The 27,554-nt window shown below is 51.9% G+C and overlaps 1 protein-coding gene across 3 annotated transcripts in view; it reads right to left on the minus strand.

The window, feature by feature from the left end:
* Window positions 1-27,554, minus strand: part of DYNC2H1 (dynein cytoplasmic 2 heavy chain 1) — a 3,314,293-nt gene that overhangs the window by 2,400,388 nt on the left and 886,351 nt on the right. For all 3 annotated transcript variants that reach the window (XM_069639013.1, XM_069639012.1, XM_069639011.1), the window contains exon 21: window positions 20,109-20,258. In XM_069639013.1, the coding sequence (XP_069495114.1) occupies window positions 20,109-20,258 (150 nt within the window). The remainder of the gene's footprint in view (window positions 1-20,108; window positions 20,259-27,554) is intronic.

The raw sequence follows: 27,554 nt of genomic DNA on the forward strand, positions 1-27,554 counted from the left end.
GTGTAGATTATGCAGCAGCAGAGTTGAGTTAAAGATGTCCCAAACGAAGTGAACCCGCACAGTTTGTTACCACAGCAGGGCAACGGAGCGGCCGTGTGTATCTCAGCCAAATGTACACTACTCACTTCAGACCTGGGAATGCCAAGTGTACGAATCGTGTGAGAGTGACAAGGACTCAAAATACCACACAACCTGACGGCGGTTACAGAGCAAGACTCCTGGGTAGGGTGGTCAGTCTGCTGGATGGCCCAGAGACACTTCCGAAGGCTTACGTGCAGGAGATGGTGAAGATGCCGAGAATAGCTGTCCCCGCTATTCCAAGGGTCGAAGTACCAGTACAGGCCTTCTGGTTCGATCAGAGGTAGAAAGGGTTTCACAAAGCGACAGCAGTGCAGAGGAGCAGTCCTTCAGCGGGTCACCAGCGATTCCTCGGTTCAGCCTCGTGGTTGCAGGATACTTGGCTCCTGTATTCCTTTGTTCATGAGAACTCAGGAGATCGACATGGTAGTGGCGTTTCCAGCCCCCTCTTATCCACGGTTCCCTTCACGCCAAAACAGAGGGGACCCAATGGGAGATCCGCTCATCAACACTCACACCATACGTGGACCTATCACGGACCACGGTGGTCCCAGGCATTCACATCACCCTAGACTCTCTGGCACCCAGGATGTGTATTGGGACCAGACATCCCAGCCCACATCCTGGAGGCACACACAAGGCCTGTAGAAGCCCGCAAAAGCATCCGTGTTTCGCTGGAAAGTACATGCCCAAATAAGGAAGGCCCCGGGTCGGCTCGACCTGGGGAAGGTGAAGGGAGCAAGACGGTCAGCGGACAGGAAAAAGGAGCCTCGTGGTCTGGCCATTTTGGGAGCCAGGCCACCATTTTGGGCTAAGCGCGAGAAACGCGCTTAAAACACCAAAAGGAGCTCAAAACACAAGAAACGATCGCTGCCACCATTCCCGTCCGTGATTCACTTGCACCGATCAGTCACAATCCAAAAAGAGTATCTAGGGCCTGTAGAAGGCTAGAGACCCAAGAGAGCAGTAACTTAGCTTACAGTGCCCTCTTGTGTCATGTTGCACGAAAGCCGCAACATGATAAAGAAACTACGGAAAACAGCGTTTCCCGGTACTGACTGTCTTAAGGGCATGTCAGTTTCCCCATAAGAATGGAGCGAAAGCCCAGAGGAGTGCGGCAGAAGGCTGCACTTCTCTGGCAAAGTCTAGATCATGGTGAAAACAACAGCAAAATGTTTAGGGGTTGCCACATGGAAGGAAAATTACCCACAATTAAGAAATCTTTCCTAACACTGAACATCCGTGAGGACCTGCTCTCGAACCTTGACTCTAACACTCCATGTGTTCTCATTTTTCTTGATCTCTCTTCTGTCTTTCATACTGTCAACCATACCATCCTGCTCAACCGTCTCCGTGATAACCTGGGTATCACTGGTCAGGCTCTGGCGTGGCTGACCTCTTTCCTCTCTGATCGACCCTCCCAGGTCCAACTGGGGTCCTTCCTCTGACATCTTTTTCTCTACCTGTGGTGTCCCCCAGGGATCTAACCTCTCTCCCTGGCTGTTCAACCAGTATCTGGCACTTCTTGCCCACCGCATCGCCGCTCGCTGCCTCAGCTTTCAGTGCTATGCGGATGATACCTAGCTCATTTTCAGGCTACCCTCAGCCCCCTCTTCTCCTTCCCTCATCTCCGACTGTCTTTCTGCTATCCAGGAATGGTGTGCCGCAAATGACCTCTGCCTTAATGCCAGTAAGACTGAGATTCTACTCATCGGCACATCCACTCCCTCCTTCCCTGCAGCTCTCTGGCCGGCCTCTCTTGGCCCTCTTCCTGCTCCTACCTGCAAAGCAAAAAACCTCACAGTCATCTTCGACTCCACACTCTCTTTCTCTCCTCACATTTCTGACGTCTCTAAGAAGTCACACTACCAGCTACACCTCCTCAGAGGTATCCTTCCTTTCCTCTCCTTCCCCCAGAAGCTCACTGTCTCTAGAGCCCTGGTTCTCTCGAAGCCTCTATCTAAATCTGCCTGCCTCTACTCTCCGCCCTTCGCAACTCATCCAGAACAGGACTGCAAGACTTGTCCTTGGCCTCAAGCCCAGGGACCGTATCTCTCCAGGACTGCAATCGCTACACTGGCTCCCAGTGGCTGCGAGGATTAAGTTCAAAACCCTCTGCATTATCCACAAGGCCTTCCTGGGGCCTTGGGCCAAAATACCTTCAACTCTCTCTTCCTAAAGATCTTCCTTCTCGAGCTCTTCGCTCATCCGCCTCCAACTCCCTCAGGGTCAGCCACTTCTCCAAGCAACGAGTTGGGGGTAGATCTCTCTCCGCAGCAGGGGCCTCACTCTGGAACAGCCTTCCTGCCTCCCTGAAACTTGAGGGGAACCATCTCCGATTCCGGAAGCACCTCAAAACCTTCCTCTTTGCCTCCGCTTTCTCTCCCCCTCTCCCCTGCTAAAATTACTGAAACTGCACTGAATCTGCAACTGGGCCACTCACCGATCCCGGTCCTTGGCCGAGCCACTCTCCCCTTTACTGCCTCCCTTGTAACCCCTGCACTTCGGGACTGTCTCTGTATCCCTACAGCCCCCCCTTCCCAGCACTTGTCTGCACTTACATTGCACTTGCCACCAGATGGCCCCTAGTATTCATCGTGTTATTCTACTAACCCCGTACTGCACTTTCCCCTCTCCCTTCCCCCTTGCACTTTTCCCTTCCCCTCTACCCTTGCACTTGGGCGATCTGAATGACACCTGGCCTAGTAGGATCGTTGTCTTGTCTCCCCTCTGTCCCCCCCCTGCCTTGTCACGCCTTGAAACACTTGTGTATAGGCGCGTTACAAATGCCATATCATATCATACCATTCCCATCAGGCTCAGTGTACCACGTGAGTTGGTTCACCAATGGCTGCTTGTGCATTGTTCTCATCAAAGTTGGTCCAGGCATTTCGGAGTTCCGTCTTTGTTTGCTAGTGTCATTTGTTTCCTCGATTGATTCCCTGTGTACCGAACCCTCTGCTGTAGTTTCACATGGACTGCTCTTGGGGAACGCTGTTATTTGATTTGGCTACTCTGTTTACCGAACCCTCTTGCCTTCACACTGACTGTTTTTCATAGCGCTTTGCTCATATTTGATAACACTTTTACCAAACCCTCTGGCTTTTCATTCGGACTGCTCTTGATTAGCGCTGTGAACATAATTGATTCCCTGTGTACCGAACTCTGCTCCCCTTTTATGGACTTGCTCGACTGCTGCCACTCACAGTAACTAGCGACATTCTTCCTTGCCTTCCAACCTTGTTGAATCACAATCCGAGTACCTGCTCACCTACCTGGATTATCAACACCTTGCTCGACGCTCCATGTACACAATTGGACGCCGTGCAGTCAGTTCACCCACTCGAACCTAGTGAGCCCCTCGTGCCGCCAGGGTCTAGAATTCCTCATTAACCTTCCTTTTTCTTATTTTATCCTGCCGTTGTTGGTCCTCCATAACTCCTCCTCAGCACGCCTTGTCGCCACCAAATTATCAGTAAGGCTTCACTTCTTCCTTGACTGTTCCTTGTTTCAGGTTAGCAATCTCCTTTTATGCACTTGTAGGAAACTCGTGGTTACCATCTTCTGGAAGGGAGGGGAACTGTTTACCCATGTATTTGCTACGGTACTCTGAGTTTAGTGATCCTGTCGGCCAGTGGTTCAATGGCCAAAGCATCGACTAGTGGCGAGAAATGTTGTGCCTCTTGCTATCGAGAATTGGATCGAGCACAGGTCGTCAGTGCGCACTCTAGCAACGGGAGTGGAGTACAGCAGTTTGACCTAAGTTCTGAAGTGGGGGCCGAAGTTGCATTTCTCAAGTACCTGCCATAGGTATCCCCATGAGATGCAATCGAAGGCCTGCTGCATACCTAGAGTTATTGCAACTGCTTGAGTGTTGGGGGTCGATGCGAGTTAGTATGTTAAATAATCAGCATAAATTGAAGGAAGTAGAGCGGCCTGTAATGAAACCTGATTGGTCCGGGTGTATAATGTGACGCATATATGGGGCCAGTCGCAGGGCTACACTTTAGCGTAAATCTTGACGTCACAGTTGATGAGCGAGAGAGGGCGCTAGGAGCCGCACTGTGTGGGAGGTTTGCCCGGCTTAGGTAATACCGTTATTATTGCTTCACGGAGGGAGGGGGGAAGGGCATCTGCAAGGCATGCCTCGTTCCATAGGGCCAGTAGTGGTGAGACAAGGCAGGATTTGTAATGCTTATAAAACTAGATCGGGATGCCATTGGATCCCAGGGCCTTTCCAGAGGCCAGCAGGTATATGGCGTTGTATATTTCTTCGGATGTAATCGGGGCATCAATGGCATCTCTAGTCTCCGAGGAGAGAACCGAGAGCGGGAGGCTATCCAAGGACATCCCTATGTCAGTTTCACTGGCTGTATCAGTGTTGGAATAGAAAGAGCGGAATTCAGCGTCAGTTATTGTGATGTTAAATATGTGAAGTATCCCTCTCAAGTCGGATCAACCTAGCAAGAACCCGACCAGGGCGCTCGCCCTCCCCGTATGCATGTGCAGCCTGGGGGGAATCTAGGAACTTCCGCTCCCGTTCAGCATGGGCGCAAAACACATCCAATTCGGTGCCTATGTCAGCGAGCGCGTCAGTTGATTGAGTAGCAGCAAATTGAGTCTCAAGGAGGCAGAGCCTCGTTTCACTTTTAGTGATGTTCCTTCCGATAGTCCTGAGGATCCTCACCTCCTTGGAGATCGCCATGCCCCTAATATATGCTTTAAACGCCGTCCATAGAGTAGCCTGAGATTTGACAGTGCCAGTGTTTAGAGTGAAGAAGTCCTCTATGTTAGTACCTAGTTCGGATGCAAAGGCGAGATCTAACAGGGAATGTTGTTTAAGTTTCCACGACCGAGCCTTCGATACGTCTGTGGTCCATCTCAAGGAGATGGTCACTGGGGAATGGTCCAAGAATGTCCTGAGCAGGATAGACACATGGGTGACAGTCCTGACTAGGGTATCCGTAAGAAGCCATCTGTCAATGCGAAAGTGGGAATCATGCACTGAAGAATAGAAGGAGAACATCCGAGAGTCAGGATAAAGCAGTCGCCATGGGTCAGTGAGGTCGAATTGGGCTTGCAGATCTACGATAGTTTTAGCTGCCTTGGACAGTTGACGGGGTTTGGAGCCTGATCTGTCATAATGAACGTCTAGAATGGTACTGAAGTCCGCCCCCCCAAAGTATTGAAATAAGCGGGAATCCAGATAACAGTTAGAAGATATGTACAGAAGTCGGGATCATCAATGTTGGGACCATATATATTCAGCAATATGATTTCCCTGCCCTGTAAGGGCCCAAAAAGCAAGACGCAACGCCCTGCAGAGTCTATGTGCGCTATCTTCTGTTGAAATTGGAGACAATCATGGATAAGAGTAATGACACCGCGATTTTTGGTGGAATAAGCAGTAGCATACCGTTGGGAGCCCCAAGATTTTGAGAATCTCTCACATGCGCCTGTAAGGGCCTGTGTTTCCTGTAAGAAGAGCAGGTTAGTCTGATGCCGTTCAACATAGAGTTGCAGTTTTCTCATTTTACCATAATTACCCAGTCCCCTGACATTCCAGCTCATGCATTTAATACAGTCAGCCATCAACGCATTGGTAGTACAACACCAATAACAAGTGGTCTCGGCCGGGATTAGAGTACAGTGTCCCGGCCCGTGAACATAGGGTAGTGATTTCACCAATCTCGTCGAGTTGAATAAGGAGATTTGAGTTCCCAGCTGCATGCCAAGCAGTTTTCAACTATACCTCCCTTCCCTCCCTCGCCCACCCACACCCCTCTCCCAATCAGAGAGGTGGTACCCGGACATAACTTAACCCCACACATAACCAGTGGCGAAATTGCCTGGGGGGGCCTAGCGCCACTCGAGCGGCAACACGACCGCACTGGGGTATTGGCTAGACGTGGTGTTGTGCATAGTGTGATAATACAATAACCGCAACAAGGCGGATCAAATTACCGGGTCAGGGCCGGTTGCCAGAGGAACCTCCACAAGCGGAGGGCCACCATCCAGGGAACAATCCAGGTCCTGACCACCAGGAAGAGTTTAACAAATAACATTGAACAAGGTTGAGGCTGCTCCTGGGAGCTATCTCAGGGGCAGATCACCCGTGGAAGTGTTCCTCGATGAACTTTGATGCCTTTTCAGGGATGGTAAAGAAAAAGACTTGGTTTAAATGTTCAATCCTAAGTTTAGCAGGTTACAACATTGAGTATTCGACTCCCAGGTCTCGCAGTTTCTTCTTGACGGATAGGAAGGTCTTCTGCTCTTGCTGGATGGCCATGGAGAGATCCGGGTAGAGGTGGACCCTGGAGGATCCCAAGAAGAGTTCACCTTTGGCCCTTGCAGCGCACAGCTGAGCGCCCCTGTCGCGGTAGTTCAACACCCTCGCTATGATGGGGCGGGGAGGCCCCCGGGCCTGGGTTTCGCTGTCAAGGATCGATTAGCCCTTTCGATGGCGAATTGTGCAGACAGTTTCAGGGAATCTAGTAGAGTTAGCAGTGTCTGCTCTAGGTAATCTTCCATGGGGCCCTCTATGTTGTCCTCCAGGATACCGATAATGTGAATATTGTTACGTCTAGGGCGTGATTCGAGATCCTCATTTTTCTTGCTGATCTCCTGGACCCGTCTGGGCAGGGCATTCATTTCAGATCGCAGGGCTCGGATATCATCTTCGGCAGTACCCACCCTATTTTCCACCTCCGACACTCGAGCATCTGTCTTCTCCATGTGGGCCTTGATCGAACATATAGTCCCACTCATGTCGTCCAACGTTGAGTGGAGGGCAGTAAACCCCTCACGCATGTATTCAAACATTTTCGACGATTCCGGGGTGTCAGGAGGTGTAGACATAGATGCATCTTGTTCGGGCGGCAGTTCGCATGATTTCTGCGCTGTCTTTGTGTACATGTTAATGGAGCACTGCTTTTTGTTGCCCCCCCACCCCCCTTAGTCATGGCGTCAGGCAGTATGCGTATGTCAAAGCTGATCCACTCACCCGTTTTCGACAGGAGGAGGACCACATCTCCAGGTATGGGTTATCAGGGACAATATGTGCGACCCTTGATGGTGCTGGGTGAGTTCAAGTCACAGTACGACGTGACACAGTGGGGGTTGGGAGGGAGTCACCATTAAGTTCTGCAGGATAGCAGTCTAGTGTCTAGGCCCGAGCCCACGGGGTCAGTTAAGGGAGGCCGGTGCTGCAATTGGGAACGGGGGGGTTCCCTCATATTGAATGCGTCGTTATAGTGGTAGGATCGGGGGACACTTGTTGGTACACACGGTTCTGGAACCGAGAGATTAATGAGGCCCAGAGGAGTAGCCTGGTGTCAGGCGAGTTGTCCAGTTTCCTTTGGATGGGCTGTGGTCTCCCACGTAGTCTTGGAGGTTAGGATGTGCGACAGAGGGGTCCTCACCATTAGAGGCTATGCAAGCATCACAAGTCTGTCTCTGTGTTAGTGGGAATTCTCATAAATGTGCTAATTCCCTTCACCTTAGAGATCCCCAGCAACTTTGCTGGATTTTGAGGACTTGATTTTTTTTAACCTGGAGAGAGTGAGACCCTTTTCCCACTCCCTCATGTATTTTAATGTGAATTTTACCTCTGTGTTTCTGTTGGTTGTGGAGTCTGACAAACTCCATAGGCATCATCTTTTACATAGTGTCCCAAAGTACTTTCGGTGCAGTGACACAGGGAAGTCTTCCAGATTTCCCAAAGGTTTAAATACTGTCATGATGCCTACCCCCAGGCATCCGGACCAAGCCCATCAGCCCCGGGAGGGGGCATCTAGACATTTAGTAAAACCCCAGCAGCCCAGGCCTGGGGCTATCTGGGTTCAGTCCTGGCACCTTAGGCACCAGGCTCATAGTAGGAATCAGTCCTGGCGCCTAAGGCGCCAGGCTCATAGTCATTACTTACCTCAGGCAAACCATGCTGCAAATGACTCCAATCCAACATGAAGCCTGAAAGGGACTATTTTTCTACAGGGTCTATTTTTTACTCGGGTGTGGTTCTAGGGACTTCTTACCTGGGACTACTTTTGAGGCTATTTAAACCACGCCCGACCAGCAACACACGCTTCTGCATCCAGCAGCGTAACACTCACTGTGCTTGCAGCCTGCATCCAGTCTTCTGCCACGCCCGCTTCGAATCCGGAGCTCCTAAAACAAAGAGGAAAGAAAGGGACAAGGTTAGAAAACAAACTTATTTCTATTCCACACCTGATTCTGGATCCATCTGGTCTCCGGACCTGTAAAGAACATAATTTCTGCACACGCGGCACCTCCAGCTGCAGCGCCGCGCCATACTCACCAGTCTTCACAGCATCCTTCGGGTCAGCGCTGCTTCCATAATTTCTTTACCGAACTTCGGCACCTAGGAGACAAAAGAAAACCACAAGGTGAGCCGAGGGAACCAACAAATATAATTCTTACCACCATAGACTTACCCGATTTACCACCAGAGGCATCCTTTTGTGACTCCATATTTTCACATGCCGCATCTGTAAAGAGAGGCAAACAACACGTTTTCCTCGTGCAACATTTACCGGACAGCGCCGGGTAATACACTCTTACCTGAGCGCCACCAGCTGCCACAAGAGCATCTTTTCACGAGCCAGCTGCAAGACAAGAAAGGAAGGGGGGGGAACAAGAGTGAACATCGGACATATTGAACTCTATGAACTTAATACTTACTGGTCCTCACCAGGAACCTCAGAGTCAATACCCTCCGGAACTCTCCCGAGCCTTCAAACCAGTGAAGTAACTGAAATCGACGCGCCCCTGCAAATCCACGCAGGATGGAAAGCTCATCTTTCAAGAATATAAGGTGAGATTGCTGTGAGGGCATTTCGGAGGTGATTAGTTGGGGAGGACTGTGGGGGTGCCATCACTTGAATCCACAAGTGGCTAAATCCATCTCTCCACTTGCAGGAGAATATTTCTACGGGTTAAGCAGACAAGATTAGGAGGGCAGATCCAGTCAGGCATCGCTGCACTACGCATCACATGGGTTGAGACCGCAGCTGTCCGGGTACGACCGACGCCCCTGTGGGAGCCAGGTGAGTGTAACAAATACCTTCTCTGGGATAAACTACTGTTTCCCAGAGCAGTAAAGTGAAATTGACTTTACTTACCATTGTAACTTTCTAGACCCAGCACACACTATCTTACAATAGAGTGCTGGAGGGGTTACTTAGTATCCCCTTTGTCTAGCTTCTCATGTAACATGTTTATGTTACCCTTTTCTCATTGAATGGCTGGTGGCAGTGGTAAAGTTTGAACTACCATAGTATGTCGTTTCCACGGGCTGCGTTCGCGGCTCTGGTAAAGCAAATGCGGGAGCCATCTTTTTCAAAATGGTTACGGAGCCATCTTTGTCAAAATGGCCCCCAGTCTTCTTTTTTCACCATTTCTTTGTGAAAGGGTCCATCTTGAGAATTTTTCTGCGTGCCAAACCAGGTTTGGTCTCTTTGTTCATTTCGCCTTTGGCGGGCTTAAGGAGTGAACCCGCCTCTGGCTGCAAGGTGTCTGGGGTAGGCAGGAAGTGAGGGAAGTGCCCTTAACTCCCTGTGCTTAGTCTCCTAGGAGACCCAAATGCACTCTGTGGTGATTGGCGGGCTGACTGTCCGGCAAGGACAGCTACCCTGCTGGGTGAGTGACAGCCAGGCTGGAATGAATGGGAGAGAACTGAATAAAAGGTGAGTACTTTGGCTTGCAAGGCAGAGTCGACCACTGGACGATGGAACCGAAGAAGAACTTTAAGAGGACACCTGCTGCAACTCCTGGAGCGTTCGTTTGCCCGGTGAAGCCCTGCTGCAGTGCCGAAACGCCAAGTTTGCATCAACAGAGAAGCCCCTGTAAGGACGACTTCTCCCCTTGAGTTGGTGGGACCAATCAACTCCCAAGTAAGCCACCTGGACATCCATCTCGGAGCTGGTTGAATTTCCACAGAGTTGCTGCTGGAAACCGTATAGCCAGGTAGAGGAACACCAGATTGTGTGCGTTGCTTTTAAGCTGGCCTAGAGCTTTTGGAAGATCCTCTGGACTCTGAAGAAGCAGGACTGTCCAAGCCTGAGCCCCCTCAACAGAGTGCGGAACCCAGAAGCAAGGAAAGTCCATCTCAACAGCCAGGAACCGCGGTGTTGCTATTTGCGGTAGACGAGAGGAGCTGAAACACTGAACAGCCACTGAAAGTGAAGTTTGTCGGTTGCAATTTTTGACTGTCCCAGTGCATTGCAGGAGTCCCCCGATGTCCTCCCTCTTGTCCCCATGACTGAGGCCCAGGAACAGTGAGATCTGCATAGCTGCACAGGAACAGAAGTCATCAGCTGCATCTTTGCTTCATTGCCAAGGTACTATAAAACAGGCTAAAGAGAATTTACCTCTTACTGTAGAGTGGCTTTGAAACTTCTACAACTCACAAGCCTAATCAGCTTGTGGCCCTACATTGGATTCTTCTTTTCATTAAAGAGTCCTAAGAACTTGTGCAAAGACTTTTCCATTTACTTACCAGAAGTGCTTCATCCTATACAAGACTTTTGCCCATTGACTTTGGCTTAGCCTATTGAATTGTATGACTCTTCTTGGGGGATCTAAAAGTATTTGCCTATTTAAGAATATTTGTGATCTCTTGTTTCAATAACCTTTGCCTTTTACCATTTTTTAAGAGTGTTCTGAATGCCAACGAACAAGTTACTTTCTTACCTGGTAACGTTCTTTCGATGGGATGGTCCGACGACGTATTCCATATCTATGACATGTAATCACCACAGCTGTGCTGCTTCGGAAACTTTTTCGGCGTCCTGCGTCGATGACGTCGATGCGCCGTCATCGAGGACCTCCTCCGACGTCCGACGTCATCCGATGTGATAAGTAGGACGCACGACGCCCATAGCCTCAGTTGCAGCTTTTTCCCCCAGAACGTGTGACATAAGTCAACTGCCAGTCAGACACAAAGCCTTGCGGAACGTAAGCTGCAATCGCAAAAGAAATTCTGCAGCGGGGAAGGCAGGGCGGGAGCGATATGGAATACGTCGTCGGACCATCCCATCGAAAGAACGTTACCAGGTAAGAAAGTAACTTGTTCTTCGAGGGGATTGGGTCCTCCGACGTATTCCATATCTATGACAGACTCCCACAGCAGTACCAAAAGCAAGGAGGAGGGAAAGAATTTATAATCAAAATTTAGAATAGCCAATCAAATAGCAGAGCAAAGGACCGCCTTGCCGAAGGCCAGATCCTGTGCTCGGATGGAATCGAGGGAATAGTGACGTACAAATGTATGTACTGAAGCCCAGGTGGCTGCATCACAGATGTTGCGAATAGGAACACCCCTCTGCAGGGCAGTAGACGCAGCCATACCCCTGGTAGAATGGGCCCGCAAGCCAGCCGGTGGGTCCTTACCCGCCAAGCGGTAGCACTCCGAGATGGCCAAAATAATCCAGCGAGACAAAGTCTGTTTCGTCACAGCTTGACCCAAACGCTTCCCAGCGTAACCAATAAAGAGTTGATCATCCACTCTGACCCGGGACATGCCTGAAACATAAAAGCTCAAAGCTCTCCTAGGATCAAGCCTATGGAGCCTCTCCTCTTCCTTACCAGGATGCGGAGGAGGATAGAATGCCGGAAGAACAACCTTCTGGGCCAAATGAAATTCCGTCACCACCTTCGGAAGAAAAGAAGGACGAACTCTAAGGACAACCCTGTCCTTGTGAAATACAGTGAAGGGAGGCTTAACTGAAAGTGCCTGTAACTCACTCACTCTGCGAGCGGAAGTAACCGCAACTAAAAACACAGTTTTCAGAGTTAACAGCCTCAAAGGGCAAGAATGTAAAGGCTCAAACGGAGCACCCATAAGAAACTTAAGAACAAGGTTTAAATCCCAACCGGGCACCAGGAAAGGTGACGGAGGGAACACATTAGTGAGCCCTTTCAGGAACTGTGAAATCAAAGGGATTTTAAAGTAAGAACATTCTTCAGACGAGCGCTTAAAGATGGACAGCGCCGCCAGGTAACCCTTAACGGTACCCACTTGCAAGCCCCTGTGGGCCAAAGAAAGTAAAAAGGACAGAACCATGGGGATGTCACATGCAAAAGGATCCACATTCTGAACTCTGCACCAGTCGCAGAACTTACGCCAACGGCAACGGTACAGAGACTTTGTTGCTGGCCTTCGGGCCGAAAGCAACACCTCCATCACGTCCTCAGGGAGGTCCCAATCCTTATACCTCAACCTTTCAGAAGCCAAGCGTGAAGGTTGAGGGATCTGACCTCTGGATGGAGAACCTGACCCCCCTCCCGTGAGAGCAGATCGTCTCGATAGGGAAGACGACGTGGAGGGCAGATGGATAAGTCGAGAAGGTCCGGGTACCACGTCCTCCGAGCCCACGCCGGGGCAATGAGGATCATCCGGGAACCGAACTTCCGTAACCTCCGCAGCACTTGCGGGATGACGGGGACTGGAGGAAACGCGTACAGCAGCGGGAATGACCACTCCACCACGAACGCGTCTCCTAAGGCTCCTTTTGGTGGAAATTCCCGCGAGCAAAACCTTTCGCACTTCCGGTTGACACTGGAGGCGAAGAGATCCACTTGAGGGGTCCCCCAAAGGGCGAAGATCTCCAGGAGAATCTCCTGAGCCAACTCCCACTCGTGAGAGATCGCGCTCTGCCTGCTCAGAGCGTCCGCCGTCACGTTTTCGGCTCCGGCCAGATGAACTGCCGAGATCGAAACTTCCTGCTGGAGGGCCCAGAACTCGAGCTGCATCGCCTCCCTGCACAGAGGAAGTGACCCTGCCCCCCCCCCTTTTGTTGAGGTAGTGCATGGCCACTGTGTTGTCCGTCAGGATCAGGACATTCTTCCCTCGCACAGACGGCAGAAAAGCCTTCAGGGCTAGCCTGACGGCCCTCAGCTCCAACAGATTGATATGGAGTCTGGACTCCGACGGAGACCAACGACCGCTGACTGTCAGCCCGTTGGCATGAGCTCCCCATCCCGTGAGGGATGCATCCGTCACGATCGTCACCTCCGGCCAGGGAAGCCAAAACGGAGCCCCCTTCATCAAGTTGCCTTCGACGGCCCACCACAGTAGGTCCCGGGCGACCGAGGACGGCACCTGAATCGAGTCCGACATCCTGCCGGAGGACTGCGACCATTGCGTCTTGAGTGCCCACTGCAAAGATCTCATCCGCAGGCGATCCTCTGGCACCAGAAGAATGCAGGATGCCATGAGGCCAAGCAACCTCAAGAACTCGAACGCTGGGAGCGTCTGGGCATGCTGAAACTTGTGCACCATCTGCTGAATGTGAAGAGCCCTCACCTGGGGAGGAAAACACTGCCCCAGGGAAGTGTCGAGCACTGCTCCGATGTACTGGAGCCGCTGTGTTGGCGTCAAATGGGACTTCTTTAAATTGAGGGAGAAGCCCAGCCTGTGAAGGGAGCGACAGGTGACCGATAGATGATCCAGGACTTGCTCGGGAGAGCTCCCCCTGATCAACCAATCGTCCAGGTAGGGGTAGACGTGAATCCCCCCTTGCCTGAGATGCGCTGCCACCACCACCATGAGCTTGGTGAAAACCCTCGGGGCGGAGGTCAATCCGAACGGCAGGACCCGAAACTGAAAGTGCGAGTCGCCAACCGCGAACCTCAGGTACTTCTTGTGCTTGGGATGGATCGGCACATGGAAGTAAGCATCCTTGAGGTCGAGTGACACCAACCAGTCCTGAAGCTGAAGGGCCTGGAGGACTTGAGAGAGAGTAACCATCTTGAACTTGTCCTTCCTGAGGAGTTTGTTCAAACCGCGCAAGTCCATGATGGGTCTCAATCCCCCGTCTTTCTTCGAAATCAAAAAATAAGGGGAATACCATCCCTTGTTCCTCTCCGCTACAGGCACCAGTTCTATGGCGCCTTTCTCCAGCAGGGCTTGAATTTCCTGCGCAAGGAGCGGATCCGGACACTGCAAAGAGAGGATCCCCGGTGGATTGTCGCGAGGCCTGTGCCGAAAAGGAAGACAGTAGCCGTGGGTTATGATCTCCAGAACCCACACATCTGAAGTAATGGCTTGCCACTCTACAAGATGCTGCGCCAGCCTTCCCCCAACCGGCGAACCATGGGACATGGCCTCACGACAGAGTGGGAGCGGCTGCGGCGTTACCTGAGGGCAAAGAGGCAACTGCCCGAGCGGCCTTGGCACCACGGGTACCCTGTCGTCCACCTCTGGTACCCCTGCGTTGGCCTCTTTGACTGCCAGCTCCTCTCGCTTTACTGAAGGATGAGTAATAGCGAAAGGAACCACCCCTCCACTGCTGTCCCCTAGGACAAAAAGGCGGAGGTTGGCGAACTGCAGCGCCCAACGACTTCGCTGCAGCCTTTGAGGTCTGCAACCTCTCAAGGCTCTCGTCAGCCTTGCTGCCAAAAAGGTGTTCACCGTCAAAGGGCATGTTGAGGAGCCGGGACTGCACATCAGGCGCAAACCCCGACTTCTGCAACCACGCAAACCTGCGTATCACGGTGCTCGCCGCCATGGACCTACTGATGCATTCAGCTAAGTCCAAACCCGACTGAACGGACTCACACATGGCATCCTTACCATCCTGGACCATAGCAAGGAAACCATCCCGTTCATCCCCTTCGGGAACATGTTCAGCCGCTAACGCAACACAGTTCCACAGAGTGTGCGTGAAACGTGACAAGGCACAAATGGAGTTGGCCGCCTGAAGCGCCATACCACCAGAAGAAAACACTTTCTTCGCCCAGCCATCAAAACGTTTGTCGTCCCTATCAGGAGGGATGGTAGGGTACGACGCCTGCTTCGCCGGGGCCGTGGCCGCCTGCACCACCAAACTCTCCGGAGTGGGGTGCCTGGTCAAGTAGCAGGGGTCGCCACTGGCTGGACGGTATTTCCGCGACAAGGATCTGCCCACCGCCGGGAGACTCTCCGGAGCAGTCCAAGCCGCCGCCACCCTTCTCTGTAAAGCCATATGGAACGGCAGAACCGGGTCAGTTGGGGGACCAACATCAAGGATGTCCGTCAGATCATCCTGCACAAACTCCCCTGGGGGTGCAGACCATCCCAAGTACTCAGAAACCCTAGCCATAAGGCGCCGGTACGAGGAATCAGCATGAGAGCCAGGCTCAGGCCTACAAAACTCCACCTCCGGAGAGGTGTCCAGTCCACTGGCATCATGCAGTGACTGTCTCAATTCGTCAAACTGACTATGGCCCGAGACAATGTCATCCGGAACCTGACTAGGAACCAGGCCATCCGAATCCTCATCCGCCTCTGAAATATAGTCCAGGTGGCGAAAAGAAGGCACTCGAGAGTGCTTGCTCTTAACCAGAGCCTTCCTAGGGGGTCCACCCGTGCCCTGGGGTACCTCCGACACGAAAGGCGTCGATGGCGTCGAGCGAATCGGCGCCAGCGCCGAGAGAACCGGCATCGGCGCCGAGAGGATCGGCGTCGACGTCGAGGAAATCGGCGTCGACGTCAGATGCAGCGCCTCCAGAATCGGCGGCGTCGACACAGCCCTCGAGGCCGGAGCCCCGAGCGTGTCCCTCGACGACCTGAGCGTCGACGGCATCGACGACTTCCTCGGAGCCAGAGCCTCGAGAAAGCCTGTCGTCGCCCTCGACGCCACAGACGTCGATGCCTTCTTCGAAGACCTCACAGGTGCACACGGTCTCGAACGCGTCGAGGACCGGGACCTGGAACGGGTACGTCGAGAACGAGACCCCTTGTCCGAACGGGACCTCTCCCGTGACTCGTGCCGACCACTCTTGCGAGCGGTGTCTCTCGACCTCCCACGACCGACCCCACACGGGGGCGCGGATGGCTGAGTACCCTGCGACTCAAGAATCGCCAACATCTTCTTCCCGAAGGAAGCCCATTCCTCCGGCGTCGCACGGCCGGAGGGGTAAGCGACGTGCCGGGCAGAGCCCTCCGAAGAGGACCTGGAAGACGACCGATGTCGGCGCTTCCGAGAATGCCTCGAAGAGGCAGAGGAGTGGCGAGACCGACTCCTAGAAGGAGACCCACGAGACTTCCGACGATGACACGGAGAGTCACCCCTCGAATCATCCGTCGAAAGCCCCGCAGACTTCGACTTCCGGGGCTTGGACACCCGACCTACCGACAACTTCTTCTTACGTTCGCGTAAGGCTTTGGACGTGAGCGACTGGCAGTCGATACAGTCATCCGTGTCGTGGGCCTCCCCGAGGCACCAGAGGCAGGCGTCGTGCGAGTCCGTCACCGACATCTTGGACCCACATTCCCCGCACTTCTTGAAACCCGGACGCGGGGTCGAAGACGAAGTAGACATCTTCAGAAGGAATTTCACAAACGAACAGGTTCGAAGAACCGAGAAGAACAGAACTCCAAAGAGTCGAGGCGTTTAAACCGAGAAACACGAAGCAACACGTTCGCGGAAAAAACGGAACTGAGGCTATGGGCGTCGTGCGTCCTACTTATCACATCGGATGACGTCGGAGGAGGTCCTCGACGACGGCGCATCGACGTAGGACGCAGACGCCGAAAAAGTTTCCGAAGCAGCACAGCTGTGGTGATTACATGTCATAGATATGGAATACGTCGGAGGACCCAATCCCCTCGAAAGTAAGATATTAATGCCCCCAGCACCCTAGTTATTAAAGTCACCTGTGGGTGTAGGTTGTGCCTGTGGGCCATCCCAAAAGGGTCTTGTCTGATTCAGAAACTCAGAGTGTACAGTATTGAAGTGAATTTGTGTGTTACTAGTATATTGCTCCCTTCTAAAGAAGGCGTTTTAACTGCCAGATACATTAATAATTGTTTATGCATGAAACCTGGAGTGTAAGAGTTTATTTGAATACCTGTAATTGTCAATCTTTGTGTATCTCCACTACAGCTCACATTTACCCGTCTTAGGATAAGCCTGGCTGCTCAACACGCTACCAAAACTGTGTAGTACAAGCTTATACCAAAGGTTGGGTTGCCTACACCTGTAGTTGTTTGTAGTGTTCCCAGAGGGTACTGCATGCAAACTTTGCCTAACACTCTGTGTGATGAGACCTCTGTTGGTTGAAGCCTTTGGTAATGGTGTGTGGGCGCTGACAATACAGTTCGCTCATGTAGGCTCAGCACGCCGGGGAGTCAGGGAGACAGTAGTATGCAGATGGGCTGCCCCTAGGTGTCTGCAGCAGGTCCAGGAGCACGCCACCCAACTGAGCCTTCCCGCACCAAGTTCAGTGTAATTGCCAGCAGTGAAAAAGGTATATGGGACAGGATCAACGATGACTGTTGAGGAGTCCACATCCATGTCCGGCTGCTGTAGTTGCCTTGTTTCAGGTTCCCGGCAGCAATGTGGACCACCAATTCGCCCCTGTGAGTGAGAGGGGTAAGGCGCACAGCAGGAAGGGCCTGCCAAGGCTGGGGGGGGGGGGGGAAGGTTAGGTTGGCACCCGGGGCTGTGCAGTGTGGCGTGGAATCGCTGTCCCCACTGTTCGTTATAAGTGCAGTTAAAGCGGGCAGCCCTCGATGCTCAGAGCATTACAGCAGGGGGGCAGGAAGGACCATATGGCATGGGTTATGTTGCAGTTCACCCATTCCTTATGCGCAGTTGTGCGGGACGCATTGACTGCGGGGCCCCTCCAACACCACTCGCAGCGCAGCTGTTGCGGATCTTACCTTGCCCGCAGTCGAATACTATCACAATGGTAGGTGGCGGATGGGGAGTCGCGGGAGCACCAGGTCGCCGGGTCAAGCACCAGTGCACATGTCCCCCAACCGCACACAGTCCTACGACTTCCCGGTAAATAGAACAGCCCGGTGGCGTTTGCCTGGACGACAGTTAGGGAAGGTCCCCAGGTATCCACACGGGCCGCCCGCCGACAGTGCTCGAGGTGGGATGGAGGCAATGTCCTCTGGTGCCGGGGCTCCGTCCAGGGCAGCACAGAAGTGGCTTAGGGGAACTTCGCAGGCCAAGGATGTTGCCGCGCTGCGGCTGTTCAGCCTGCCTCCAGGACAGGACAGCGAGGGTGAGGCGCGCGGCTGGGACAGTGATGCCCCTCCCCCACCAGGCCCACGGCGCCTGCCATTTGACTGCAGGGTGGGCTGTGCCCCGTGGAGCCGTAGCACGGGTGTTTACAGGAGGATCGGGCAGTGATATTCAAGCAGCAATTTCTCTGCAGTTATCGCTCCTCTGGGGCTGAGAGTCAGCCAGTGGCTGCAGACACGGCACGTGTGGAAGTCAGACCAATATGAGCAGAATTCACTGCACCACAGCGGGTTATTCGGAAGAAGGATATTCCCCAATGCGGAGCTCAACGCTCAGACAGCCATACTCGTTGGGCACAACAGCGTCCCCCCAATTAGCCCTCTTTCTTGCTGGTTCAATGGGAGGATCCTCAGGGTCTCTCAGATAAGCCAATGTTACAGTAGCAGCTTCATGCTCATCCCCAAGACCACTGGACTGGGCTTGGTCACCATTCCCAACTGGGATCATGAGGTCTTCCTTCCTCAAGGGTTCTCTACTTCTACACCTATCTCCCTCCTCCATGTCACCCCACAAGCTTGTTCCTCCTCCCGCCTCTAGCATCCGTATTGGGCAAACTGGGCCCTCTCATGCCTTCCTGATCTGTCCATCAGGTTTCTTTGCACATCCTCCTCCACTTATTATTCTACCTCTTCTTTGCTTTCTCCAACCACCTACTCACTACTGCCAGCATTCTCTTGGGGTCCTACTTCAACCTCTGCCTTAATGTCACCAGTCTCCTCCTGACACTGTCCAACCACCTCCTTCTAATGTTCTTCAATAACCACCTATCGATTTTCTGCAAAATCCTCCTTAACCTCTCAAAACACAACAGTGTATTTTCTTGCATCTACAACCTCTTCTACAAAATCTCTGCATGAACCTCTGTAATACTCGCCATCTCTATCCACCTGACACAACCACCTACTCCTTCTCCACACTGAGTCCTTCGGTAAATAGATGGGTGTATCCGCTCTGTGCTAGGCTCCCTGCAAGGGTCTGCAACTTTGCACTGAGGCTGGTGAGGGCATGCGATTGTCTGTGGATACCGTTTCACCCGGGCAAATATTAGCAAATGTGGGGTGGCCAAAGGCTTTAAAGGCCTTGTCTGCCATCTTTGATATCTCTGGAACGTGTGAGGCTGGGACAGTGAGGGAATTGTCAGGCTCGTCATACTGTTCGTAAAGTGTGGTGGGCTTGCAGAGAATTGAATCTGCAGACATTCCAGGCCCCTCGAGCAGAAACCAGGCAAAACCACTGGTACTCCATCCTTAGAGTGGCAGCAGTCTCCAAGCAAGTAAAAAAGAATGATGTTGTGACTCTGGGTTCTCTATGAGAAACACAGAGTGAATCTGTGTATTTCTCCAAGGCTTGCCACCAGCAGACTTCATTTGGATACCCCGTGCCATATAACAGGGTTTAGGGACGTGATAAAGGGCAGCGACAATGGGGATCAAACGCAGACCTTCCACAGGTCCATTAACCTCTAGCGTGGGATGCACCCGGCCCCCGAGGCCACCCCCCCGCCAGAAGTGCCTAGAATCAGGCAGCACACTTCATTACAGTTTACTCTCTCAATGTACGTAGCTAATATTTTCCAATGTTGTAACCTCCACAGGTGGTGTTTTATCTTTTGCAGATTATATCACAGTTGCTGTTCTGTTTCTGCACTATACCTGTCTAGAAAGTTGCTTCAATAGTCCACTAAAAATTAGACACATTGGGCAGAGATCTCAATTTATGCTTGTCACTAATCGTGAAGGTTTCTGTGCTGTGGTTGAATAACATGATCATTTGCTTCTTCGCTGTGTGACCTTGGGTAGTTACCTGACAGTAGAACATTATAAAACAATGATCTATAGATATTAAAGGAGTGTGTCTATAAACCTCACTAACTAAAATATGCATAAAAAGGATGTCACTTTTAGTGTTTAACAGCAAAACACTGAAACAATGTAGCGTACATAGAAGAAATCATCCCAAAAGGAAATAGTGAAGTCAAAGGCTCTATTTTCTTACCTGCTCCTTAACCATCAGTTGATGGCTTTCCATCATTAATTCAAATTTGTCCCATTTCGCTCTCAGATTGCTTATTGATTCGAGGCCTCCACCTGCTACAGATCTAAGTAAACGGTTTTTGTCTTCAGCTTCTTGAAACAGTGGTAAAATCTAGAAATAATACGATTACAGTAAAAATTCAACATTTTCAAAACTGATCGTACAGAATATAAAAAACACATTTAGTGGCATAATTTCAAAAAGTAATAATTATTGTTTTACAGCCGACTATTTGGGTACTGCTGATCCTGAGAAGGTAAAACATGTTTAAAAAGCTCAAATCAGACATCACAACTAAGACTTTTATAGCATTGTTGCAACCTAATGAAAGACAAACCTTGAAGAGAACAGAATATGGCAAGTAGGTTCCGAGGGACAGGAAAACAGGGCAGGTAGCTTAAAGGAGTTTCACATATTCTCTTATATGAGGGGTCCTGATAGATGGAACAAATTACTTACCTTTAACTATTGTCTTCCAGCATGGGTCTGGCATGGATTCACATGCTCATGAATATTCCCTGTCATCAGGCTAGGAATCCTCGGTAAAAGAATGAACAGTTTCACTATCACTCACAAACTGTCTTTCTCCTTTAAACCAATCACTGTCCTCTGGGTCATACTGCCCCCATCCAATGACAGTACTCGCTCTAAGCCCCGCCATCTTCAGTTATGGTATGCACGTAAAGTGGCAGTATGATCAATAAAACACGCAGAGGGGTCAGAGGGAAGGTTTACATGCGAACAGGACCAAAGTTCACGAACAGTTGAAGTCTTCCGAAAACTCTTTATGTGTGTCACATAGAACATTTAGTAACGAGCAACGACCAGAGAGTGCAAGACCCTTTTCAGCCAGTGACGAAGTTTTCGGGAAAGAAACAGGTAACACCAAAGGTTTGTTGAGGTGGAATTGTGACTGATCCTTTGGCATGAAAAGGGGGTGTGTCCACAGCACCACCCTCAATTTCTGTAAAGTCAGGTATGGTTGCTTGCAGGATAGAGCCTGGATCTCACCCACCCTTCTGGCAGAATTGATGGCCACAAGGAAAGCCGTTTTCCACAAGCAGAACGAGAGGGGCCTGATGCATAGGCTCGAAGGGGGCCCCATGTGAGCTTCGTCAGAACCACGTTGAGTTCACACGCTGGGGCAGGAGCCTTCACCAGCGGAAAAGATCGAAAAAGTCCTGTGAGGAACTCCTTGACGAGTCGATGAGACCAGAGTGAAGATCTTCCGGGAGACCTGGTGTAGCGGGAGATAGCCGCCAGATGCACCTTAATAGAAGCGTGTGCCAGTCTGGCTTTGGTGAAGGAGAGCAAGTATGGAAGAACTTGCAGGGCAGTGACCCTGAGCAGGGTAATCTTCTGCGACTGGCAGCACATAGTGAAACACTTCCACTAGTGACTGTAGCACTTTCAAAGTCGACGATGCTCTGGCCTTGGCGAGGAACTCTCTGCAGTATGCAAGCAACTCCTGGGTTGTGATGCAGGATTGCGCCTCCTTCCCTGGTGAGAAGATACAGAACTACCGGCAGCTTGATCAGGGGTGGTGCTGACAGACTGAGAATGTCCGGATACCAAATCTGTCTCGGCCACGACTGGGCAATGAGAATCATCTTGCACAGACATCGTCTGAGTGTGTTGATGACTCTTGGCAGGAGAGGGAATGGGGGGGGGACGCGTACAGGAACAGACCTTCCCACAGAAAGGAGAACTCGTCCCCAGGCTCTTCAGCTGGTGGAACCTGCTGGCAAACCTCTTGCACTTGGAGTTTGTCGCTGTCGCAAACGGATCTATCTGGGGCATGTCCCACTCAGCGAACATGCAGTCTACATGATCCTGAAAAAGCTCCCACTTGTGGCAGGAGCACAGTTCCCTGCTGAGCAAGTCTGCAATGGTGCTCTTGACTCCCGCCAGTTGAAGATGGATGGGGATCATCCCCAGTCCGACGGGCCAAAGCCACAAGTACTGTGCCTCCTTGGAAAGCGCTGGGGGATCGGGTGCCGCCTTGTTTCCTGATGTAAAACATGGTGGTGGTGTTGTCAGGGAAGATCCTTACCACCTTGCCTTTCAGGGACAGGAGGAACGATTTGATGACCCAGAACACAGCCCGTAGCTCCTGGATGTTATGAAGATCCTTCTCCTCTGGCAGCCGCAGGCATCTGACACGCAGACGTCCGGTATGCGCGCCCCATCCCTCTAGGCAGGCGTCCGTGGTGACCGTCTCCTGGTATGGCAGGGTCTAGAAACCTGTGCCTTGGGTGAAGTTGGAGCAGATGCACCACCATACTATAGGCCGCCGGAACTCGTTGACCGACAGATTGTCTGTGAATCGTCTGGACACCTGTATCCAGCGGTCATCCAGGAATCCCTGTTGGGGCTGCATCTGCAACCTGCAGAGCCGGACGAGGTAGATGCAGGACATCATGCCCAGCAATGACTTCATGGCTCACACCGTGGCCGTCCTCGTAGACAGCTGCTGCACCTTCCCCAGAATGGCTGCTATCCTCTCCTCCGAGGGAGACGCCAGGAAAGACACTGTATTGAGTCTAGGAAGTGTGCATTCTGCGATGGCGACAAGCAGAGTTGATGGAAAATCCCAGATTCGTTAGTATCCGGACAGTTGTATCCATGTGTCCTTGGGCCAGCTCCTGTGAGCGGGCGCAAATCAGCCAGTCGTGCAGGTATGGCTATACGTGCATGTCCTGTAGGCATAGATGGCCCGCCACTAGTGCAAGGCACTTCGTGAACACTCCGGGGGCCGATTTGAAGCGAAAAAGGTAGGGCCTTGAACTGGCTGTGCTGTTCCTGCACTACGAAGCGTAAAAACTTTCAGTGTTTCCTGTGAATGGGGATGTGTAAGTAGGCATCCTCCAGGTCCAGCAACGTCAAGAAGTCTCGGTTAGGCAGAAACCTGTGCAGTTCCCTTAGGGACCACTGCAAAAGGTTTAAGACTACAGGAGTTAGCAGTAAACCCAATTGGTAGCAGTCTGCACCACCCAGATTTACCTGGTAGCTGTGGCTGAGCAGTCAGACTTCTCTCAAGAAGAGTTAGGCAGTATACAGAGCATACACAATAGGGCAGGTAAATACAGTAGAACAAGCAAACACTGACCAGAGCTTTGGTGTAAAAGGTATATAATTATTTAAAAACACATCTATAAAAACACACCGGCACCAATATCAAGCAAGTTCAAAAACACAGTCACTCAAGTATATACACTCCCTTAAGAGAATATTAGACAAGTCTTAAGTAAAGCACCACTTATTTTCAGACAGCGGTGAGCACTTAACGCAGATGGCACTCTAATCATTCGGTTAAAAGGGAGAGAAAGGCAGAGCATAAATTGAAACGATCCCAACACTTTCAAAAGAACACAGCAAGAGAGGAAGGCAGAATAAAACCGTGAAGTTAGAGTTCCAGAAAGCCGGATCCACTTTAAGAGGATCAGAACGAAATGTGTCCAAGGTCACACGGTTGAAAAGTGCACAAGAGTCTCGAAAAGGTTCAGAAAGGAGTTGGACCAAAAGAAAAGGACCAGTTAGATGGTCAAGAGACCAGCCCAGTCTAGAAGGTTAAGGATTTACTGTCACCTTGTAGCAATCTATAGAAAGGGAGGCCAGGCGGACACAGTACCTTGAAATGGTGAGAACACTCCAGCGGGGGCAGTTGTTCCTGGCAGTGGTTGCGAGTCGGTGTTTCGTCCGGCAGAAGAGAAGAACTCGTCGGGGAGGAAAGCAGGAGGTTGTAGTGCTGCCAGGGAAGAAACCAGCTGCGGAGTTTCTCGATTCAAAGGAGCGGTCCTTTTATTCGCGGTTCAGTGATAAGTGGCTATCCGGTTGCCGGAGTGCTTGGCACGGGCAATTCGACCACTAGACGTCCCGGTAGGCGACAAGGAAAGCGAACTGGTTGTCCCCACCAGCTCAAGGGGAAGAGACTCTCCGGCAAGAAGATCTCCTCTGTCATCGGGAAGTGGCGAGACGGTTCAGCAGAGCTCCACCGGTGGTGTCGTTGTTGCAGGTCGGCTCAGCTTCTCCCTCTTCGGATTTTCAGGTCCTGTGGCGACTTCTGAAGTTCCAGTCCCAAAAGCCCTGCTTTTATGCAAGAAACCCCCATTCATTCAGCCTAGCTGTCAATCAAACATGCTAAGTGGTGAGCCGGCCGGCTCACCACTTGGGCCAATCACACAAGAGTGCGACTTGAGTTGCCAAGGCAACTCAGTCCAGGGTGCTTAAACCCCCTCCCACACCCCCTGTGGTACCCAGACAGAGTGGCACCACTTTTGGAGGCTTCTGTGGAGAAGCCCGCCAAAAAGTGGAACAAAGGGCTCGACTTGGGTTGGAGTCACAGAAGAGAACACAAACGCCATTTTAGAATCGAGTTCTGGCAAAAAATACCAACCGGTGAATTAATATTAAATAAATAACCCAGCGGTATGTTCGAGGCTATAGGAATTAAATATTTAAAGTTGGTAGCCTCGAACAATGGGAAAATCCTATAGAGATATATTTGCGGTCGAATATAAAAAGTAGTATCCACTGCCACCAGCCAAAACTCGATCAGGGGGGACGGAGACGTGCCCCCTCGAATAACAGACCCCGGGGCAATCGAATTGCCCGACCAGTACGTCCACAATATGATGGATTGTACTGGTTTCTGTTCATAATTTGGGACTAGTAAAAGCCAATGGTGACTTTACATGCCCTGGGAGACAGTAGTCAGTCCCAGGGTATGGAGTCTATGGTGGGGTGCCACTATGACACCCCTGTGTCACTGCACTGAGGGTGCTGTGTAACACATAGTAAAAACACATGAGACCCTATGGAGTAAAAGACCCCATAGCCCATAAAACACATTAACAGTCAAAGGAACCCCTCAAATCATGTCAAAGAGTGTGAGGAAAAGAGTCTCACTCTTGGCAGGAGAAAAAAAACAAACTCCAGAAATCCAGCAAAACTGCTGGGGGACTTACTAGGTTAGGAAATTCAGCCTAAACAGAGAATTCTCCCTAACAGTCTCCTTTTTCCAGTTAGCCGAGCACGTGTTGTAACGTGACCATCCTGAATTTTCGAGACTTTAGGTATTTGTTCAGACATCGCAGGTCCAGAATGGGCCTCCAGCCCCCGGTCTGCTTTCTGACCAAGAAGTATCTAGAACAGATTCCGGAGGCCCGGAGTCGCCGGGGAACTAGCTCCATCGCCCCTTTTTGCAGCATGGCCCGTACCTCCTGCTGAGGGATGTGCTGCTCCTGATGGGCCACCGATGGAATCCGAACACCTGCACTGAAACTCCAGCGTATGTCCCTGGGCGAGAGCGTCCAGCAGCCATCCATCAGTGGTGATCTTTTCCCACTCGCTGACGAACTTTGGCAGCCGGCCTCCCACGGGGTGCACAAGTGGGGGCCCGATGTCCTGGTCAGTTCAGGCTTGCTTTGGCGCTGTTGTCCTGCCCTGCGGACGACGGCGACGCTGTCCTCTGCCACCGTAGGCCTGGGAACAGCCTCTGTAGGCTTCCTCAGTCATGGATCTAGAAGGCCGATGGTACGATTAGGAGAAACCTTTGGAAGACCTGCTCAACTTTACACTGGAGGATCAAAAGGAAGAGCACTGCTGCTGGCAGGTGCCCAGGAAACGGGCCCTCTCCGTATCTGCTTTGATGGCCTGTTGGGACTCGTCGACGACTTTCCCAAATAGGTTATCTCCATCAAAGGGCATGCCCAGCACCTTCGCTTGGACCTCCTGGTGGAAATTTGTGGCCTTCATCCAGCCTTGTTGATGAAGGCAGACACCTTTCCACATTTGCCTGAACCCCATGTCTGCAACCTCTTACGCCACTTGATGGCGTGATCCGACGCTTCCTCCCCTTCCTGGTAGAGAGCGATTGTCTCCTTCTGATCATCGGGGAGGAACTCCAAAATCGGGCCCAGCTTGTACCACAGCTCCCTGTCGTACCTGGCTAGGATTGCCAGTGCGTTGGTCGCCTTGATAGTGGACGCTGGGGTGTAAATCACCTTGCTTCCCATGGTGACCATCTCCTTCTCCTCGCGGTCCGGAGGGACTGAAGATGGGTAAGCCAACCGTTTCCTCGTGGCCGCCGATACCACCGAATTTGGCGATGGTTGCAACCTCAGGCCTGTGGGTGCGGATTCTGGCACCGGTACTTCTTCTCCAACCTATCCTGTTTGGTCGGAGCCATGCAAGGGTTCTTCATGAGAGCTAGGACCTCCTCCCACACCTTGTCCAGAAGGGGCACTGCCATAATTGTCTTCCTCTTGGCCTTGCGCCTCTGGTACAAGAAACCATCCTTCCTGGTTTCTTTGGGCACAAGCTGGAATAGCTCGGAGGTTCTGGTTATCATGGAATACAGTGGGGACGCCCTAGGGTGCAGAAATCCGCCCGCTGCCACGCTATCCTTGTTGTCATCCGTCATTGTCGTGGCCGTCTCCGATTCGCTGGGGGAGAGGGAGCCTGACGCGGATGTGGAGGCTGAAATGGGGGCGTTAGATGATGCCTCCTCTTTGCTGGCGACTGATCGGGGGACTGGGGGACCATTTGAACCAGGCCCTGTGGCATCCTCTTCTGGATCTTTGACACCAAGGTGTGGCGGGTCAACAGGATGTCCAGAGCCACATCCCTCGGCTGAGCTGGCGTGATTGGAACACTAGTCCCCATCGTTGTCGTCCTCTTCCACATCCTCGTGGACCATGTGTAGGGTCTCTAGGTCCTCGTTGTCAGTGGATGAGACCTCCATGGCTGGGGCCACGGCCTGGGAGGGCTGATACGGGACATCCTTGCCCCCTCAAACACCACCCCCTTTCTCCACCCTGAGGGGCTAGAATCGGGTTCTGAGACGCTGTTCCCTTTTCCTGCGTGCCAGCAGACTTTGCCAAAGTCACTGCAATGGTTTCAAGCCTCACGGGCAGGGGTACCTTCTGTGCTGCAGAGGCTACCTTCACAGGGTCGGCCCCCTTAGCCATCATGAGAGCAACAGCCACCATCTCTATCGTCAGCAAAGTCTTATCCTGGGCCGATTGGGCCGTCTTGGGCAGTTTGGCCTTCTTCTCTTCCCTCTTCCATCTGCGGCTCCTCAGGCTTCTCCCACAGTTGAGCAGGGTTGGGCGATTTCCTTTTCGAGGAGTAGCTTGATTGCCGGCTGATAATGGAGGCGGAGGGTGATGTCGATTGCGCCTTGGGACCCGCTTCCGCAGCAAACCTGTTGGACTCAGACTTGCAGTTCTTGGCCTTGTCTTGGGCCCCCATGGATGAGGCACCCTCAAAGGACTTAGAAGACCACTCCTCGGACCGGCCAGTCCTGGTTGAGGCACGACACTGCTCGGAGCATGGGGCAGAGGCCTTGGCGTTCAGCAACGGCGCTAGTCTACTGTTCCTATCCCTTTGTCATCTTTTTGGAGA

Source organism: Ambystoma mexicanum, chromosome 7q (genome assembly GCF_040938575.1).
Source record: "Ambystoma mexicanum isolate Mex_15411 chromosome 7q, UKY_AmexF1_1, whole genome shotgun sequence".
Lineage (NCBI taxonomy): Eukaryota > Metazoa > Chordata > Amphibia > Caudata > Ambystomatidae > Ambystoma > Ambystoma mexicanum.